The sequence below is a fragment of the Pseudoliparis swirei genome, chromosome 23 (assembly GCF_029220125.1).
Source record: "Pseudoliparis swirei isolate HS2019 ecotype Mariana Trench chromosome 23, NWPU_hadal_v1, whole genome shotgun sequence".
Taxonomy (NCBI): domain Eukaryota; kingdom Metazoa; phylum Chordata; class Actinopteri; order Perciformes; family Liparidae; genus Pseudoliparis; species Pseudoliparis swirei.
In genome coordinates this window covers 2,618,213-2,638,212 of record NC_079410.1, presented here as the reverse complement: position 1 = coordinate 2,638,212, position 20,000 = coordinate 2,618,213, and the positions used below count along the sequence as shown (strand labels likewise).

Genomic DNA, 20,000 nt, shown 5'->3' with positions numbered 1-20,000 from the left:
CGCTGCTCTTCAAAGACCTGCTGACTAACTTTGAGAAGACCTTGTGTTTCCTGACTCTGGGCTTTCTGAGATTGGACAAATGCAGCAGAAAGAGGGGAGGGGGGGGGGGGACCTGCCACGGCTGCCAGCGAGACGCCGCGGGCACGGCGAGTGCTGAAGCCCCGCCGTGCCCGGAGACGGCTCCGTGACGCCGTGTCTCTGGTCCTCTGAGGCGCCTCATCAGGTCTTTGTTCACGGCGTCCTCCTCATCAGGTCTTTGTTCACGGCGTCCTCCTCATCAGGTCTTTGTTCACGGCGTCCTCCTCATCAGGTCTTTGTTCACGGCGTCCTCCTCATCAGGTCTTTGTTCACGGCGTCCTCCTCATCAGGTCTTTGTTCACGGCGTCCTCCTCATCGGGTCTTTGTTCACGGCGTCCTCCTCATCGGGTCTTTGTACACGGCGTCCTCCTCATCGGGTCTTTGTTCACGGCGTCCTCCTCATCGGGTCTTTGTTCACGGCGTCCTCCTCATCGGGTCTTTGTTCACGGCGTCCTCCTCATCAGGTCTTTGTTCACGGCGTCCTCCTCATCGGGTCTTTGTTCATGGCGTCCTCCTCATCGGGTCTTTGTTCACGGCGTCCTCCTCATCAGGTCTTTGTTCACGGCGTCCTCCTCATCGGGTCTTTGTTCACGGCGTCCTCCTCATCAGGTCTTTGTTCACGGCGTCCTCCTCATCAGGTCTTTGTTCACGGCGTCCTCCTCATCGGGTCTTTGTTCATGGCGTCCTCCTCATCGGGTCTTTGTTCACGGCGTCCTCCTCATCAGGTCTTTGTTCACGGCGTCCTCCTCATCAGGTCTTTGTTCACGGCGTCCTCCTCATCGGGTCTTTGTTCACGGCGTCCTCCTCATCAGGTCTTTGTTCACGGCGTCCTCCTCATCGGGTCTTTGTTCACGGCTTCCTCCTCATCAGGTCTTTGTTCACGGCGTCCTCCTCATCGGGTCTTTGTTCACGGCGTCCTCCTCATCGGGTCTTTGTTCACGGCGTCCTCCTCATCGGGTCTTTGTTCACGGCGTCCTCCTGAAAGTCTCAAACCTTTAAAAGACGACGGCGCGGCGCCGGACGGAGGCGGCGAGGTCGAGCAGACGCCATCACAGCTCGCTGGGGAAGACCTGCAAAATGGCCGCCAGCCCATCCAACCACAGCCGGGTTGCCCTGTTGCCGGGTAGAAAAAAACTCCAGTATTTACTCAGAAAAGTGTTCTCCGCATTAAGAGTTATATAATAGAGTTAAAGAATAGTGCAAACGGATATCCGACTCCACCCTGACTTGCGGCCGCCGCCTTCTTTTTACCGTGTAATTCATCAACCGTCGTTCCGTCTCACATAAGCTCCGCCCCCGCCAACAATGGCGTCCGCGTCTTCGTAATCGATGCCGGGAGCGTCGAGCGTCCGTTCTATTGACATCGAGTAACAACGTTTCTCCTTCGCGTTTGAACGCCGAACGACTCCTGCTGGTCCGTTGGCCGGTGACTCCTCTGGTCCTGTTGACTGATGCTAATGAAGATGAAACACTTTCATTTTCCCAGGTAATTAGTCCACATTTAACAAAAGGAGCCTCTCCGTCTCCTCCTCCCTTCCCTCGTTGCCTCCTACGCGGCGTTGAGGATAATCCTCTCGCCTTTCATCCACAACCTCTTTTTTTATAACAAATGAATCCAAATTCTTCACTTTTTTTTTATTGAATTCTTCAAAAAGAAAAGACCTGATCCTCCGACGCGGTTATTCATTCATTCATTCATTTTGCGTGTGAACGGAGTTCTCCGAGGCTTCAATTAGGCGTCCTCGGCAGGCGGAGCCGAGGACGCCTAATTGAAGGTGAATTGATAATGGACCCCGCCTCATCCGTTTGGCCTCGCGGCGCCGCCTCCTCCTTTCATGTCGCCCCCCGTGTGTGTGTGTGTGTGAAGCCTTGGATGCTGCCTCCCCCAGGCTGTGTGTCTGTATAGTCAGCGGGGGGGGGGGGGGGGGGGTCTCTCTCTCTCTCTCTCTCTCGGGGTCTCCGGGTGGCGAAACGTTGCTTCATTCTAATTGGATCCCAACTTTAATTCATTAATTATTCTTTTTTAAAATAAAAAAACCTGGGCCTGCCCCCCCCCCCCTCCCTGTTGCTTTACAGCCAGCGGTCCAATCCTATTCTCTCTCCCTGATGGAGTGGGTGTGTGTGTGTGTGCGTGTTTCCATGTATTTTTGTGTGTGTGTGTGTGTGTTTGTGTGTGTTTCCGGTCCAACCCTATTCATTGGCTGTCTCCCTGAAAGAGTGTGTGTGAGTGTGTTTGCGTGTGTGTGTCTGCGAGTGTGTGTGTGATTACGTGTTTTTGTGAGTGTGCATTAGTTTATGTGTCTGTGTTACGTGTGTTTATATGCACATGTGTGTCTGTGTATTTGTGCGTGGGTTGTGTGTGTGTCTGTGTTGCGTGTGCGTATACATGTGTGTGTGTGTGTCTGCCCCCCCCCCCCCTCGTGTTTCTCCGAGCCGGTTCTTGCTAACGTTCTCTCCACAGTCGTAATGTTTATCGCTCCTCCGTTAGCCGGGTAGAGCTGAACCCGTAGCTTTACCAGGAAATAGAGAACTTAATGTTCCGTGGAGTTGCAGTAAAACATATATTTCATTATTTATCTCCGCTCCCTTATTGTTTCCTTTCTGAGAGGATTAAGAGATTCTGTTTTTTTTGCACCTTTATAATTAAAAAAGAAATCCTTCCCGAGGAGGCCGGATCCTCCCATGAATCATTGTGATTATTGCTTTTTCTTTGTAATGGGTCACAGAATCCATTTTCTTTTCTTTGTTGCGGTACACAGAACTTAAAGCGAGGGCGGGGTGAATATATTTCAGGATATTTATTTAAATTATCTTTAATTATGAACGCTCTAAACAGAGAGAGAATCCAGTAAGATGCTACGCTGCTAGCTCCACCGCTGTGAGCGCTAACAACAGCCATGTTGGTTGTTGACGTTCCCGCTCCTCTTTTTGGGGGCGTGGCTCTGGAGGAAGTCTTAAAGGGGCGCACGCGTCGGCCACTTTCTCGCTAGATTTAGCGACTTCTGGATCTTCTGATTGACGTTAAATGTTCTCAAAACTCTGGCTGGTTCCTCCGGATGTTAAACATTTTAACGGCTCTTAATAAAACCACTTTACTGTCAGGAGGGGAGTGACTCAAAGAACAAGATCTGGAAGCTTTATGTCGTCGGATCTGTTGGGTTGTAATACTTTATTTTGATTCTGTAGTCTTGAGCTTTAAATTATTACATATAGAAACATATTATAATAGTTAATATTAGGGAGAACATTATAATTATGAATGTGTTATGAAGCATAGGGGTACTGTTTACTCTGTGTATATGTCAATGGCAAGAGGTTCTGTTTCTATGTATGAGCATGGAATGAATGTCAGTTATTATTTTAGAATCGTTTAAGCCGGTTGAAGCCCGTGAAGTGACTTTAATGCGGACAATAACAGACGGGACTTTTATTGTGAAAATACTTGTTTAGTAACTTGACCTGAAGTGACGTTTTGACCCGGGGGTCGTGACCTTTGACCTCTCCATTTTGATAGCAGGCTTTGAGCCAACAGGAAGGTGTTAGAGGCTGAACTACCTTTGAGAGGAGCTGATTGGCTGATTAGCGACTAAGACTCTCTGTACTGGGAGAATATCGTTCTCTTTGGTCTTGACCCGGTTAGACAGCAACACCTGCTCGCTTCGAGCTCGTACCTGTGGAGGTCGGATCACCACGAAACCCACGATCCTGAGCCTCGATTGTTTCTTTATACTTCTTGCCGTTAAATATTGTTAAACTTAATTCACGCGAATCCGGAGCCTGATGTCCATCATCTGAGAAGTGCCCAGTTTCTGAAGTCTTAAAGATCAAAAGTCAGTTTTCTTTGTAGATTTCCGTGTCAGTAACTACATGTTATTGAATTATTCTCACTTAACTCGTGCTTTAATTAAGACGTTAGCTTTTGATGTCAGGGGGCGTCGCTCCGACGCCGAGCCTCTGATTCCTGCTGATGTGAAAGAAGAAGAAGAAGAAGAAGAAGAAGAAGAAGAAGAAGAAGAAGAAGAAGAAGAAGAAGAAAAAATAAAAAAATAAAGCACTCGGAGTGTCAGATGCCAGAAGAATTAATAAATAATAGCGTTACGGTGCGAGGCCAACGCCTCTAAACTCTGAAGATCCCATCGTCCAATGGCATGGGAGCGTTGCATCAGAAAACGCTTCTCTCTCAGCCGTCTGGGGGCTCCTCGCCAGATCGCTGTCGAGCTCGCCGGTTAAGCGCCGGCTCCTCGCCGCTCCACGTGACGCGCTGCCAGGGACGAGTTTAAAGAGCGCAGTTAGCGATCTGGAACGCTTTGGCTTCAGTCGGACTCAAATCCCAGTCCTGGGCCTCGACGACACACACACACACACACACACACTCACACACTCACACACACGCGCACACACACACACATGCACACACACACACACACACACCAGCGTTCGTCGAGCCCACTAGCCCCTCCCCCGCAAATGTCACGCCGAGTGTTTACCGTCTCGCCGCGGGGTAAACAGTCGCACTGCCGCCAGGGGGGGGGGGGGGGGGGGATTTCCTTTGCATTTGGAGTGGATAATAAACTCGCCGTTTGTTTATTGTTGCGGAGGGTTATATATGTTTGTGTCGAGTCGGCACCGGCCGCTGCCAAAATGTGTGTATCGGGAAAAAAAATTGACTGTGGGAGAAACGATGATCTATTCCCCTGCAGTCATAAAATATAGATATATTTACATTTATAATATCCACCTAGGACCGCTAAAATACATCTACATAATCTTATTGGGGTTTACTGCAGCAAATATATAAATTAGGTTACTCGTTTTTAGGTTTTACGGAACTACAAACCAGCCACCGTTAGCTTAAAAGAAAGAACACTGGCTTACATAACGTAATTATCACCGCGCCGTATAAATAACCTCAGCTCGGATAATATTGGGAAAAGCTTAGATAATAGCGTTAATATTTAATTTGCCCTTTGAAGTCGCGAAGCTGAGTACATTAAAAGTTAGAAGGAGAATATAAAAACTTGTCATCCACCAGCGAGATTCATCTGAACATGTATTTTTAATGGACTCCTCGCGAGGAGTCGGGTTTCCGCGGCGGCTCTGAGAAGCGCTCTGGATCCGGCGGTAGTTTGTTTCATGTCTGGAAGTCGAGCGTCCGGCCAGCTGGGATTTAATGTGCCTCGTGCTGATGGATGAAAAACGTGCTAAGTTGCAGAAAAATAATGAATATATTCTGAATTACAAGTACTGTTTCACCACCTTCTCCAGAAGTACAGCTGGATGCTAAATATCATTTTTCCCCCTCGTTTTCTGCAGAAATCGGCGTTATCCGCCGTTTATCACCGCGGCCGGGTGTTCTGCGGTAATTACATTTTTTTTTTGGGAAGGTTTCTGATATCTATTACAAATTACAAATTTGCACCGTTTTGTGGTTTTTGCACGTTTTGTTTTTTCCTCGCGGTTCTCCCAACGGGGGGGACACGGAAAAAAACACGAGACGTTCCGCACATCGATGCAAATGTTTATTAATATTATTTATTATTTATGTTTCCGCTCCGCAGCTTTGGTTGCAGAAAGCATCCCAACACAGTTTGTCCGAGAAGCCGATGGAGGGATGGGGTGATGGAGGGATGGGGGGATGGAGGGATGGGGTCATGGAGGGATGGAGGGATGGGGTGATGGTGGGATGGGGTGATGGAGGGATGGGGTCATGGAGGGATGGGGTGATGGAGGGATGGGGTGATGGAGGGATGGGGTGATGGTGGGATGGGGGGATGGAGGGATGGGGTCATGGAGGGATGGAGGGATGGGGTGATGGAGGGATGGGGTGATGGTGGGATGGGGTGATGGAGGGATGGGGTGATGGAGTGATGGGGTGATGGAGTGATGGGGTGATGGAGTGATGGGGTGATGGAGTGATGGGGTGATGGAGTGATGGGGTGATGGGGTGATGGAGTGATGGGGTGATGGGGTGATGGAGTGATGGGGTGATGGAGTGATGGGGTGATGGAGTGATGGAGTGATGGGGTGATGGAGTGATGGGGTGATGGAGTGATGGGGTGATGGAGTGATGGGGTGATGGTGTGATCGGGGGATGGGGTGATGGAGGGATGGGGTCATGGAGGGATGGGGTGATGGGGGGATGGGGTGATGGAGGGATGGGGGGATGGAGGGATGAGGTCATGGAGGGATGGGGTGATGGTGGGATGGGGGGATGGAGGGATGGGATGATGGGGGGATGGGGTGGTGATGTTGTGATGGGGGGATGGAGGGATGGGGTGTGAAGGTTATATATACGTCCCCCGATAGACGAGCGATGTTCCTGATCGCTCGTCTTCCTCAGGAATCGAGCTGTAAATGTTAACAACGTTTTTTTTTCAGCACAGAATGAAAAACCTCATCTCTCCGTCAACGTCGTCCGGCTGCTTCGACCCCGTCGGCGTCGCCGGGCGTTTATCGCCGGGCGTTTATCGCAGGGCGTTTATCGCCGCGCTCGTCTTTAAAGGTGCAGCGTGTCATTTCATGGCCTACACATAGGGGGCAGCATTTCACCCGATTTACAGTCATCAGTTATCAGAACAATTTAAGAAGAAAAATACGGTAGAAATAACTCAGTTTTCACTATTTCATCATCTTCACACCGTCTGAGTGTTTATTGAGACATTAATCAGGAGTTTTTGTATGATTTGATAGTTTTATTTAGTGGATTAAATCCAAAGAAACACTTATATGTCCTGGCTCATACTTACTGCCCTTCACTGGCCTGTTGGTGGTATTTATTCACTTGCGTATTTACGTCGTAAACATTTAAATATTCCCATTTGTGTTCATATTTATACATTATAGAGTGAATTATAAGTTCCACATTGTTGATATTCACTTTATGAATCAGGATTATTCATCCGTTTGCATGATAAGACGTTAGTTTGATCAAACTGTCCAAGAAATAGTGGAATAGTTAGAATTAGCTGCCTACATATGCTACAGCATGAAGGTGTGTTAAGCTTTATGTACACATCAAATATAAAATTTTATTTCAAAGTTTTATTTTCCGTGTTTCTTTCCTTCCGTCCAGTTTGACGTGTGAGGTGATGCACGGATAGATTAACGTGAGCGATGTTGGATTGAATGGTGGATATCACTTTCAATGACACGCGTCGCGCCGCGAGCGGCCTCAACGAGTACGTTAATTAATCAGCCGCCGTGGAGCGTGATGTCACGCCCAGAGCCGCTGGTCGTTTGCTCTTCTTTCCCAAAAGCAAACACGGCAATCTGGGGCGCCGTCAGTCACTGTCGGGCGTGGCGTCGGTGATCAATCCGGCCCATCGGGCTCAGGACGTCAGCCGTCAATCCGCGGATCGGGGGGGTCGGATCCTCCGCCGGCCCCCGGCCCGCTGTTCAATCACCGCGGATGGGAATCCATTTTGTTTCTGCCGCTACCTCTCGAGCAACATCTGTCTATCCCGAGACACGGAGTTTAAACCGGGGTTCGTACGCTGATGGAAAACCTGAAAACATTTTAAATTGTTATTTCCGGTCCTGGAAAAGTCCTGGGAAAAAATTTCAGAGAAGTCAAAAAAATATATCAGAAAAGTCATGAAATGTTCTTCCGAAAAGTCATTTTTAAAAAATCCAAAATGAACAGATAAAAAATTCCGAAAAGTCCTAATTTTTTTTAAATAAGTCAGGAATTTTTTTTCTGAAGTCCAGAATTTATTTATTTTTGTCCTGAAAAGAAATTCCGAAATGTCCTGAAAATTAGTTTTATTCATAAGTGTATTTTACGATGAGTTTTAAATATCTAATATTATTGACGCTCAAAATATAAGCACATTTTTCACGTTGCAAATGAACGCATCTTAACTGAAGACATACATATTTATTCCTTTTATCAAACTATTGTCTCATTCATTTGAGTCATTAAGGTTAAAAACTGTTTGCTTTATAATTCTAATTGTTAGTTTAAATACAACATTTTCTCACTTTTTCATGCCTACACCCAGATTTCACAAAATATAAATTTCTTTTAAAGTCGTGGAAATCCATTGGTCAAAATGTGTGAACCCCGTTAAACTATATTCACGTTGACATTCTGGCCGTCGTTGTTTGTTGTTGTTTTTCCCCATTCCCTCAGATAACTTGCCAAAAGGCAGTAATGTCGCCTTTCTGCACAAAACAATGGGGTTTGATGAAATTAACATTTTTTCCAATCCCAAACTGTCCAAAACATGAAAGGTTTACCGGTCCCTTCAGAATCAAACGGAGAGGCTTTCTTTCTACGTCTGCCATGATGCACGGACGTGGGAGAAAAAAGCAATACAGGGAGATTACCAGGGCGGAACAGGCAACAAGTCAATGGACCAGAATGCATTACTGCAGTAAAACAAGTCGCTTATATATCCAAATTCAATTCTACGTGCCGCGAGTGTACGCTAGGACGTTTGTAATTAGTGTTCTCTTCTGTACTTTGAGCACACACCAGAAAATCAATGAACTCCCCCATTTTTTTCATTAAAGTAATACGACTTTCATTCAAACAAATGTCCGTGGAGGCTCTGGGTTCAGCTCACGGAGCTCTTGATGGACGTTGTATTTGTAGTGGTACGAAACCCGTTAGCAGAGTGTGAGCACGTCATTAAGTAGAGTTAGCATGGCAATGCTACGCTAGCTACTCAAGGTGAATAAAGACCTTCCCATCTTCACAGGAGTTCACCGTCTCCTGGATATACCGCTAAAAAGTTTGGTCTTCAAACTTGTCACTCGAAGGAAGGCCAGTTTTATCGCTTCATTAAGTAGAGTTAGCATTGCAATGCTACACTAGCTACTGAAGGTGAATAAAGTCCTTCCCGTCTTCACAGGAGTTCACCGTGTACCGGATACTTCCATAGTCTGAACTCTTCTTTCTGCAACGTTTAACTTTGTATTAACGGCGTGCCGTTAGCGGTAACGTCGCTCTGACAGCTTGAAGAAGTAGGGGGGCGGGGCTTAGCCGAGGATAATGCTCTTTTTTTCTTCCTTTCTCCACATTGAATTGCGGGGAAATCGTGCCGACACCAGCCGCTTTTAGAGGTCAAGACATTTTACTTTAAACGTCCCACCAGCGGTATGCGCTATTGAGTTGGGAGCAATGAGTGTGACACTAAATGTAGAGACACCGCATCCATCTCAGCTTCTCCACCACTCTTATGTTATTGATAGAAGTGTTGCCTACACGTGCATTTAGCCGGCAGCACAGCGCCGTCACGTCCTCTCCGATACTTTAACACCCTCTTCAGATCCGACCGGGACCAGAGCGCCGTCCTTCAGACGGGCCGCGGCGTTGTCCCGGCAACGGGCTTCTGCCCCCCCTTTGAACAACAGAGTCGTGCTGGTGGCTCTCTGGGGGGGGAGGGGGGAGACTGTGACGGCGTCCCGCAGAAGAGCCCTGTTCGGATCAGAAGGAAATCAATAAGTGAAATTGAAGTAGAAGAGACAAGCGGGAACACCGGAGGGATGGGTGGCAACACGCAGGATAACTCCTGAGCGTCCGCAGACGGATGTGGAGAGGTTTCTTTCCTCGTTGTAACTCCACGGTTATCGCCGCCGTCAAACCTCAGAGGGAAACCGGGACGTTAAAGCCCCGCGCGTAACTTCACTTCACCGCGGCTTCTACGCACGTGTTTTATTCTGAGCAGATAGAGATCTAAAACTACCTCCTCCGGTCTGGGGGGGGGGGGGGGGGTTAGACCACGGGGTACCCCGCCTCGCTCGCCGAAGCCAGGCCTCCGCCCCGACCTCAGAGCCGTTGTTTAATCATCAGGGCATTTTAATGGCTTGTCGGGGGGGTAGTGAAATACGGTCGGAGGCTAGCTGGAGCAAACATCACGATGAATCCCTCGCTCACGCGAGTGTTGAGGTTGTAAATCATCCCTTTGGGGGGAGAGCGAGGGGAAAAAATGACGGCTATTAAAATAATGAATGGGATGATTAATTTTTGCACATTAAAGATTAAAAGCGGTGAAAGGTATCGTCGGATATTCGAGCCGCCGTAAACGTTTGAAAGTGAAGAGCTTCTCTGCCCCTCCTCTCTCTCCGTCTATATAAAGATATAGATATATCTATATATATAGAGGGAGAAATAATATCTATGTATAATGATGAAAAACAAGATTACCCTCCTTTCTCTTCCACCTAATTTGTGCTCTTGTAGAAGTGCTCTGAGGGGCCCTGGTCGCGGTACAGGACCCTCTCTGCGGGGCCCCTGAAGGCCCTCCACCCCCTAAAGCTGTCGCACCTACGGAAGAATGAGAAGCGCCGGCCAGAGGTGTTTCACCGCTTGTTATCCGGCGCCGGCGAGGAGCTGATTAGTCGACTTTTTCAAAAAGGCGCCGCAAGCTAACGCGGGAATAAAAAAAAACGAACCCCGAGTACCGGCGACTCTCCCGGGAGACGGAGCGTTACGGCACAACGTGGGGATTCGTAACGCCGCTCTCCACACGCGTCGGGGAACCGGAGCGAACGAGTTCCCTCGCGGTGATGAAGGCAGCAGGCCGGCTGAGTTCTGGACGTTCCTCCTCGTCTCCACAGCCGAGGCCCAACTATCATCCCCGCGTTTCCACGGCGACGGCGGCAACGCGTGTCCGCCGGCGAGCTTTCAAAGGAGGGATTCAAACGCGCCGGTCGAGGCGACGGCTCCATTTGTTGCCGGTAGAATAAATTGTTGCCGAGTATTTCATGTTTATTTATTTATTTATTTATTCACCGGCGCGCAGCGCGGTGTTTGAGCTAAAGTTATTTACAAAGTGGGGAGGACATTTAAACGACTCCTCTGGCGCTTTTCCGAGCGCCTCCTTTTTTTCTCCTTTGAATTCTCCGTGTGTGTGTTTGTGTGTGTGTATGTGTGTGTGTTTGTCTGTGTGTGTATGTGTGTGTGTTTGTGTGTGTGTGTGTGTTTGTGTGTGTGTGTGTGTGTGTGTGTCTGTGTGTTTGTGTGTGTGTCTGTGTGTGTGTGTGTATGTGTGTGTGTTTGTGTGTGTGTGTGTGTTTGTGTGTGTGTGTGTGTGTGTGTGTTTGTGTGTGTGTGTGTGTGTGTGTGTGTGTGTGTGTGTGTGTGTGTGTGTGTCTGTGTGTGTGTGTGTGTTTGTGTGTGTGTCTGTGTGTTTGTGTGTGTGTGTGTGTGTGTGTGTGTGTGTGTGTGTGTTTGTGGTTTCCAGTTTTTTTCCGTTTCACACGCCTGTCACCGGAGGCGCCGCCGCCCACGCCTCCTTCATGTTCCCCCCGGGCGCCCCTCTTTCCCGCCGAGGGTCCCCGCTAATGATCCGGAAGACCGCCAAAATAAAAGGTCCGCCGCCGCAACAAAATGGCCGCCTCGGCCGCCCGCTCGGCATCTCCCGCCCCCCCCCTCTGGAATCAATCCTGACATTTCATTCTGGCCTTATCGGAGGTAATGGTGCGTTCAGGGGCTCTTACCGATAATGTTGAAACGGCATTGCTTGGTTTCATTGGATCGACGTACTGCAGCCTCCTCGCCTCCTTTCCTCCTCGCCTCCTTGCCTCCTCTCTAGTTGTTTTTCCTCTCAGACTGAAGCGGTGATATTTACCGGCTCAGTGTCTCGTAGAGTCGGGGAGTCAAGACGGCGTTCCTGATATGTTATTCGGCGCCGACGGCCGAGTGTCGGAACACGCCGAACAACGAGCGGCCGGGTTGTTGTTGTTGTTGTTGTTGTTGTTTCAGTCGTAATCAGGGAGAGAGAACCAGGAGCCAGATGTCTGGCCCGCGCTCCGCAGCGTGACGTTACCTCCCCAGTTTCTCTAGAATTCCTCCTCCCCACTTTTATTTATTCCCACGCTCAACAATTAGTCGACTCTCAATCAAAGAGAGAAATAGAAATTGCTTTTAATTACTTTTGCGTCGGCGCGGCGCCCAGACAATGCTTCATCAGGGGAGGGAAGGAGGGAAGGAGGGGAGGTGGGAGGGAGGGAAGGAGGCCTAAGCTGGGCTAACCTCATCCTGACTTCAGCTACGTTATGCTAAGCTAAGCTAACTTCATCCTGACTTCAGCTACGTTATGCTAAGCTAGGCTAACCTTGTCCTGACTTCAGCTACGTTACGCTAAGCTAGGCTAACCTTGTCCTGACTTCAGCTACATTATGCTAAGCTAGGCTAACCTCATCCTGACTTCAGCTACGTTATGCTAAGCTAGGCTAACCTCATCCTGACTTCAGCTACGTTATGCTAAGCTAGGCTAACCTCATCCTGACTTCAGCTACGTTATGCTAAGCTAGGCTAACCTCATCCTGACTTCAGCTACGTTATGCTAAGCTAGGCTAACCTCTTCCTGCCTTCAGCTGTTGCTAAATGATCCGTGCTTTAAGTATAAGTTTTCAGAATGAGGCGTTCAGTGTTTTCAGCGCATCATGTCTCTCTAAAATGTGTTTATGTCCTCTAACTCAAGAACTCGACATGTTGTGCTACTTTATACTTTTACTCTCCTCCTTCTCACAGGGAAACGTTGTCATTTTACAGGAGAACCTGGTGTCTGCAGATGAAGAGTCTCGTCCTCCTCTTCTTCATCTCAATGAACTCGTTAGAAGCTTTTGGGAGAGAAAAACAACAACAGGCTGTTTGTTGTTTGCGGAGACAAACACGTACCGGAGTTATGGATTATGATGCATCGATGCAGATTGAACCCGTTACAGTTAACATGCAGCACACACACACACACACACACACACACACACACACACACACACACACACCATGCAGCAGCCACATTAATCACAGGAACGCTGACGGGGCGTTTCTCCAACATGGTGTTTACTTTGAGGACTTCCTGCAGCGCCAAGAACTCTGTGGTTCTGCTGGTCCCTCTCTAGTCCTGTTCTCTGGTCCTGTTCTCTGGTCCTGTTCTCTAGTCCTGTTCTCTGGTCCTGTTATCTAGTCCTGTTATCTAGTCCTGTTCTCTGGTCCTGTTATCTAGTCCTGTTCTCTGGTCCTGTTCTCTGGTCCTGTTATCTAGTCCTGTTCTCTGGTCCTGTTCTCTGGTCCTGTTATCTAGTCCTGTTCTCTGGTCCTGTTCTCTGGTCCTGTTCTCTAGTCCTGTTCTCTGGTCCTGTTCTCTGGTCCTGTTATCTAGTCCTGTTCTCTGGTCCTGTTCTCTAGTCCTGTTCTCTGGTCCTGTTCTCTAGTCCTGTTCTCTGGTCCTGTTCTCTAGTCCTGTTCTCTAGTCCTGTTCTCTGGTCCTGTTCTCTAGTCCTGTTCTCTGGTCCTGTTCTCTAGTCCTGTTCTCTGGTCCTGTTCTCTGGTCCTGTTATCTAGTCCTGTTCTCTGGTCCTGTTCTCTTGTCTTGTTCTCTGGTCCTGTTCTCTAGTCTTGTTCTCTAGTCCTGTTCTCTAGTCCTGTTCTCTGGTCCTGTTCTCTGGTCCTGTTCTCTAGTCCTGTTCTCTAGTCCTGTTCTCTGGTCCTGTTCTCTGGTCCTGTTCTCTAGTCCTGTTCTCTGGTCCTGTTCTCTAGTCCTGTTCTCTGGTCCTGTTCTCTAGTCTTGTTCTCTAGTCCTGTTCTCTAGTCTTGTTCTCTAGTCCTGTTCTCTAGTCCTGTTCTCTGGTCCTGTTCTCTGGTCCTGTTCTCTAGTCCTGTTCTCTAGTCCTGTTCTCTAGTCTTGTTCTCTAGTCCTGTTCTCTGGTCCTGTTCTCTGGTCCTGTTCTCTAGTCCTGTTCTCTAGTCTTGTTCTCTGGTCCTGTTCTCTGGTCCTGTTCTCTAGTCCTGTTCTCTGGTCCTGTTCTCTGGTCCTGTTCTCTTGTCTTGTTCTCTGGTCCTGTTCTCTAGTCTTGTTCTCTAGTCCTGTTCTCTGGTCCTGTTCTCTAGTCTTGTTCTCTGGTCCTGTTCTCTGGTCCTGTTTTCTAGTCTTGTTCTCTAGTCTTGTTCTCTGGTCCTGTTCTCTAGTCCTGTTCTCTAGTCTTGTTCTCTAGTCCTGTTCTGGGTTCTAATGGAAGCTTCTCTCTTCTCCTCAGGGTTCTTCAGCACCTCTGGCAGCGGCAGTCGAGTGGAGTGACCCGGCTGCACCTGTACATGGAGACCCCCAGCTGGTCAGGTGAGTCCCCCCCCCCCCCCCCTGCTCTGGCTCTGTGCTCCGTGAAGCTCAGGCTCCGCCTCCTGACGCTCTGAGTCTGTTTCATGTCCTCTGAGCTCATGAGTGATTTGGTGGAGGATCCATCAGGAAGGTTTCATCTTCTGGAGGAGATGAAGTCCGTAAAGCGGAGCGTCGTCTGGCGGCGTGGGAACGCCTCCTCATCCTGACGCCAACAACAGACGTTAAAGAAAGAAAGCAGCTGCCCGAATATATATATATATATATATATATATATATATATATATATATATATATATATATATCATATACTCGCACACGGTCAGCGACGTAACTGAAGAAATGGCGTGAATCTAAATGTCTGGTTGGTGCAGCGGACCGTCAAGTTCTGCAGGAGCGTGTGTTCATGACACACACACACACATACACACACACACAGAGAGACAAACATATACACACACATACACACACACAGAGAGACAAACACACACACACACACACACACAGAGAGACAAACATACACACACACACACACACAGAGAGACAAACATACACACACATACACACAGAGAGATAAACATACACACACATACACACACATACACACACACATACACACACACACAGAGAGACAAACATACACACACATACACACAGAGAGATAAACATACACACACATACACACACACACAGAGAGACAAACATACACACACATACACACACATACACAGAGAGACAAACATACACACACATACACACACACACACACACTCACACACACTCACACACACACCACCCCGGCGTCTTCACGCCTCTGTGGACCCCTCTTCATAGGGCCCCCCCCCTCCGTTCGGCCATATTGTGCTAATGTGCGCTGGTTAAGCCTCTGGAGGTCAGAGGTCATCATTTACATTCTCAACAGGTTCATGAGTAACACTGGAGCTCATTGGCCCCTCCCCCTTTCCCCTCTACCGCTCAACTTCCACTTCCTGTTCCTCCTCTGGAGCAGGAGAACACATCCTTGGCTTGTCTTTTTATTATTATTCCTCTTTTATTACAGGTGTGGGTATTGATTTCATTTTGGCGGGGGGGGGGGGCTGGGGGGGTGTGGCGGGGCCCCGGGGGCGGAGCCTGAGTTCAGAGGTTTCAATCACGTCTTTTTATTTATTTTTCTCTCGCCTACATGTTGGTGACACCAAAATCTATTATGAATACATACATGTGTGTGTGTGTGTGTCTGTGTGTGTTTCTGTGTGTGTATGTGTGTCTGTGTGTGTTTCTGTGTGTGTATGTGTGTCTGTGTGTGTTTCTGTGTGTGTGTGTGTGTGTGTGTGTGTGTGTGTTTCTGTGTGTGTGTGTCTCTCTGTGTGTGTGTGTGTGTTTCTGTGTGTGTGTGTCTGTGTGTGTCTGAGTGTGTTTCTGTGTGTGTATGTGTGTATGTGTGTGTTTCTGTGTGTCTGTGTGTGTCTGTGTGTGTCTCTGTGTGTGTGTGTTTCTGTGTGTGTGTGTCTCTCTGTGTGTGTCTGTGTGTGTGTGTGTGTGTTTCTGTGTGTGTGTCTGTGTGTGTGTGTCTGTGTGTGTGTGTGTCTCTGTGTGTGTCTGTGTCTCTGTGTGTGTGTCTCTGTGTGTGTCTGTGTGTGTGTGTGTGTGTCTGTGTGTGTTTCTGTGTGTGTGTGTCTGTGTGTGTGTGTCTGTGTGTGTGTGTGTGTCTCTCTGTGTGTGTGTGTCTGTGTCTCTGTGTGTGTGTGTCTGTTTCTGTGTGTGTGTGTGTTTCTGTGTGTGTGTGTCTCTCTGTGTGTGTCTGTGTGTGTGTGTGTGTGTGTGTGTGTGTGTGTGTGTGTGTGTGTGTGTGTCTGTGTGTGTCTGTGTGTGTGTGTGTGTGTGTGTGTCTGTGTGTGTCTGTGTGTCTGTGTGTGTGTCTGTGTGTGTCTGTGTGTGTCTGTGTGTGTCTGCCCTTCTTAATGCTTTAACATCAAGAATAAATATTTAGCTTCGACATTTTTTTCCCACACCAAAAAATAATGTATGAATGAATGTGAACGATGAGTTTCATGTACGGGACGTCCGGAGAGGAGAGAGAGAACACACACACACACACACACACACACACACACAGAGACATACAGAGAGACACACACACACACACACACTGCTGTTTGGTGAATGGAGGTTATTAATAGATGGAGGTCCGTCTGTGAAGCACCACTTAGAGGAGACCACCACCAGGTGAGGGTGTGTGTGTGTGTGTGTGTGTGTGTGTGTGTGTGTGTGTGTGTGTGTGTGTGTGTGTGTGTGTGTGTTTGTGTGCGCGCGCGCGGGGGGGGGTCCTGCCTCTTTAAAAAGCGAGATGGACTGAGCGGATGGACGGGTTGCCGGGCGGATTGTGCTGACGGCAGCGCTTTTGGTTTCAGAGCTCCTCCATTAGAGGGAGACATAAATCCTGAGCTCTTCAGTGGAGTCAGCATCCACCGGAGGAATGGATGTGAGAGAGAGAGAGAGAGAGAGAGAGAGAGAGAGAGAGAGAATTTAATTCACCCTCCACTCGAGGCCCCACATCCTGTTCTCAATCCTGAGGAGGAATATATTATATATATATATATATATTTATGTACCCCTCCACTCGTCTTTTTCTTCCTGGTTAGTATAACATGTTTCAGTGAACTTGCGGTACATTGTACATGAGGACCAGTTGGTGGCGGTCACGTTGTGGTTGTTGTTGTTGTTGTCTGTTGACACCGTGTACCTGTTGCAGCGTCTGTGCCTGCAGGCAGAGTTCAGGGCACGCTAACGTGGCGACAGTCACTTCTGAATATGAGTCACATGTTGAATCTCCGGATGCTTCAGGGGGCGTGGCTTCAGGGGGCGGGGCCATGAGGTGACTGACAGGCCATCTCCATGATCCCCTCTTCGGTCCTGATGACATCACTTCCTGTTTTGCAACAAAACAAAAAAGCCAAGATGGCCGACGAGGCGCAGCCAACAAATATGTTTTTCAACATGAAATGATATGAGGAGGAGGAGGAGGAGGGGGAGGGGAGGAGGAGGGGGGGCGTCCTCTCTGGCTCATTACGCTGTTTAAAGAGCCGGCTCCTCAGCCACCAGGGATCATACATCACCTCCTCCGTCAGCCCCCGCTCCCTCGCCTCCAAGCTCCTCCCCCGGGGGGGGGGGGGGGGCATCGCGTGTTGAATACTGATGACACGCCCCCGCTACGAGAACAATAGTTCATGAGTTGCAGATCTTCCTCTTCCTGCGGACTCTATTCATCTCTCAAGCCAATCAATTTCTCTCTATTAATTTCTCACCTTTCAAAATAAAAGAACTACAAACTATCGCAAAAACAACAACATCAGGAAGCTCTGCGGGCGCCAAACTTTTAAAAAGCGCCGCCACACACACTCCCCGTGAGCCGGGGCCTCTAATGGTCTCATCTGTACACAAAGTGAGGTAAACAAAGTGAAGTAAACAAAGTGAGGTAAACAAATGTATCACAATTAAAGTGACAACGACGTATTAATGTTCAGAAAGCTGCGCACTGCCCCTTTAAGACGAAAGCACATCATCACAGGCGGAGAGTGAGTAATGATGCGTGAGCGAGATACTTCGACACTTCAAAATAAAAGCTTACCGTGCGTGTTTCTTTAAAGATAAGTTTGCTTGTGGCGACGCTCGTGCGCCACATTTCGTCTTCCTCCGGCGCCGTACAGGCGGAAGTTGCCGGTTCTGTCCCGTGGTGTCGACCCTCCAAAATAAAAGCTCACCGTATGTGTTTTTTCTTCTTCTTCTCTCTGGATCCTGAGATAAGTTTGCTCGTTAAAAAAGTGTTGTCGTTCGTCATACTTTCGTCTTCCTCCGGCAGAGTGAGGGGGTCCGCCCCCCCCCCCCCCTTGTGAATAATCTGCCACGTGACTAACAGAGGGGTCGAGGTGTGGCGGGAACACCTCGGCGACCGGCGCCGGGGTAATTACTCTCCCCCCCCCCGCGACTCAGAATGTTCTGAACCTCGTCGTTCTCCGATCTCTCGTGATGGATGGAGTGGGCGAGGCGATCATCTGGCTCTCAGCGGGCTGATTAATGACATCTGCTGCGAGTCACCAAAAGCGGGAAATTAAGTATTTTGGTTTAAACGTAACATTTGTCTCCTCTGCGGCAGGCTGAGGAAAGGCATTTGTCAAAACAAAAAAACTCCCCCTCGGGGCGCTTTAGAGGAGGGAGGGGGGGGGGTCTCCTCTGGGGAACACTCGCTGCACTTTTACCCTGAATGGAGTTCGGTGTTCCTCTTCTGCACCTGGAAACCTTTTCACTTTTTTAAGGACGGATTTAGGGCACAGGGAGAGAGGGGGGTCTGGTGGTTCCACTAGACCGTTCCTAGGGTCAGGGGTCAGGGCTCCTTGTGCCGGACTCTGCCTCCCCAGTAGACTAGCGGTTACAGGGGTCTATCCAAGGTCTCGGCCCCCCCCCCCTCCCCCTCGATGTATTGCATCAGACTCGCTCGGTCAGCCCCCCCCCCCCTACAGTCGATACTCCACAATTTAGAAAATCAGCCAAGTTTGCAGAAACAAAAGAGGCGATATCGGAAATAGAGACAGAAATACAATCTGACTCTTCTTTCATGGCAGGTAAATTATTTGTTGTTTGGAAGGAGGAGGAGGAGGAGGGCAGCCAGGGATCTGTCAGGGGTGAGAGGAGGTGGTCAAACAGGCCCCGAATAAATCTCAGGCCCCCCCCCCCCACATCTCTACTTCTTTTTCCATCAATGGAAATCTAATTGCTTTGAAAAAAAAGGCGATCAATGGAAACTAAATTGGTTTGGTGCGGCCGCGGCGGCGTGGAGACGCTTCCATGCGCCGCGGTTTTGCATCTTAAATCACGGTAATATTTGGAGTGGGCCCTCCCCCCCCCGTTCAGCAGGTGGGGGGGGAGCCACTCAATACGCTCCCCAATAACAATCAGCTGCTTAGTTGTTTCTCTCAACTCAGAACTCGTCCGGCTTCATCTGAATGGGTTAACATGAGGACTTATGGGATGAGGGGGGGGGGGGGGTGTTTGGGAGCTTCTCGCCGCGACCGCCGATAACCCTCCAGTGATCTGATAGCTCTAATCCTCTGATCCCTCATACACTCCTTAACACGCGGCTAAGTGACAGCCGTCGATACGCTGAGCTCTTTGTCTCTGCAGCCTCGTCCTCTTGACTCCTCTCCTAGCTCCTCGATGGAGAGCCATCGGAATTGTTCTAAATTACAACTGAAAAGCAACTTGAATAATATTAAAGTGTAGAACTGTTTCATTCTTTTTTTTAAAACATGTAAACATTAAGTAAAAACATGAACAAACCCAAATTACTGTTTATTATGAACAAATAACCATTTGATCATCATCCATAATCCAGCTTCTCGATTGGTCCATGAGATATAATACTATAATATAAAATAATATATAATATACAATAATATAATATATAATAATATAATATAATGTATAATAATATATTATAATATAATATAAAATAATATAAGATAATTTATAATAATATTATAAATAATAATATAACATATATAATAATATAATATATAATAATATATAATAATATAATATATAATATGATATAAAATAAGATAATAGATAATAATATAATATAATATAAAATAATACAATATATTATGATATAATATGATGTAATATGATATAATATCCGATGAAGACGATATTAAACATATAAAATGAATCTATAATAATAAATAGTTTGAGCTGAGAGTCGGTCTCGGCCCGATATCGGTGCTGGTTTTACCCTAAACGACAACAACAACAACAAAAACAACAACGACAATATTGATGTGCCGCCGTCTGCACATTCACAAT

At 48.1% G+C, this 20,000-nt stretch overlaps 1 protein-coding gene across 1 annotated transcript in view; it reads left to right on the top strand.

Annotated features, from left to right (window-relative positions):
* The first annotated feature begins 14,069 nt into the window (after positions 1 to 14,069).
* The window catches only part of LOC130188455 (RNA binding protein fox-1 homolog 3-like), a 149,739-nt gene continuing 143,808 nt past the window's right edge, over positions 14,070 to 20,000 (top strand). Inside the window, exon 1 of the mRNA XM_056406828.1 lies at positions 14,070 to 14,144. Within this exon, the coding sequence (XP_056262803.1) occupies positions 14,123 to 14,144 (22 nt within the window). The 5' untranslated portion in view covers positions 14,070 to 14,122. The remainder of the gene's footprint in view (positions 14,145 to 20,000) is intronic.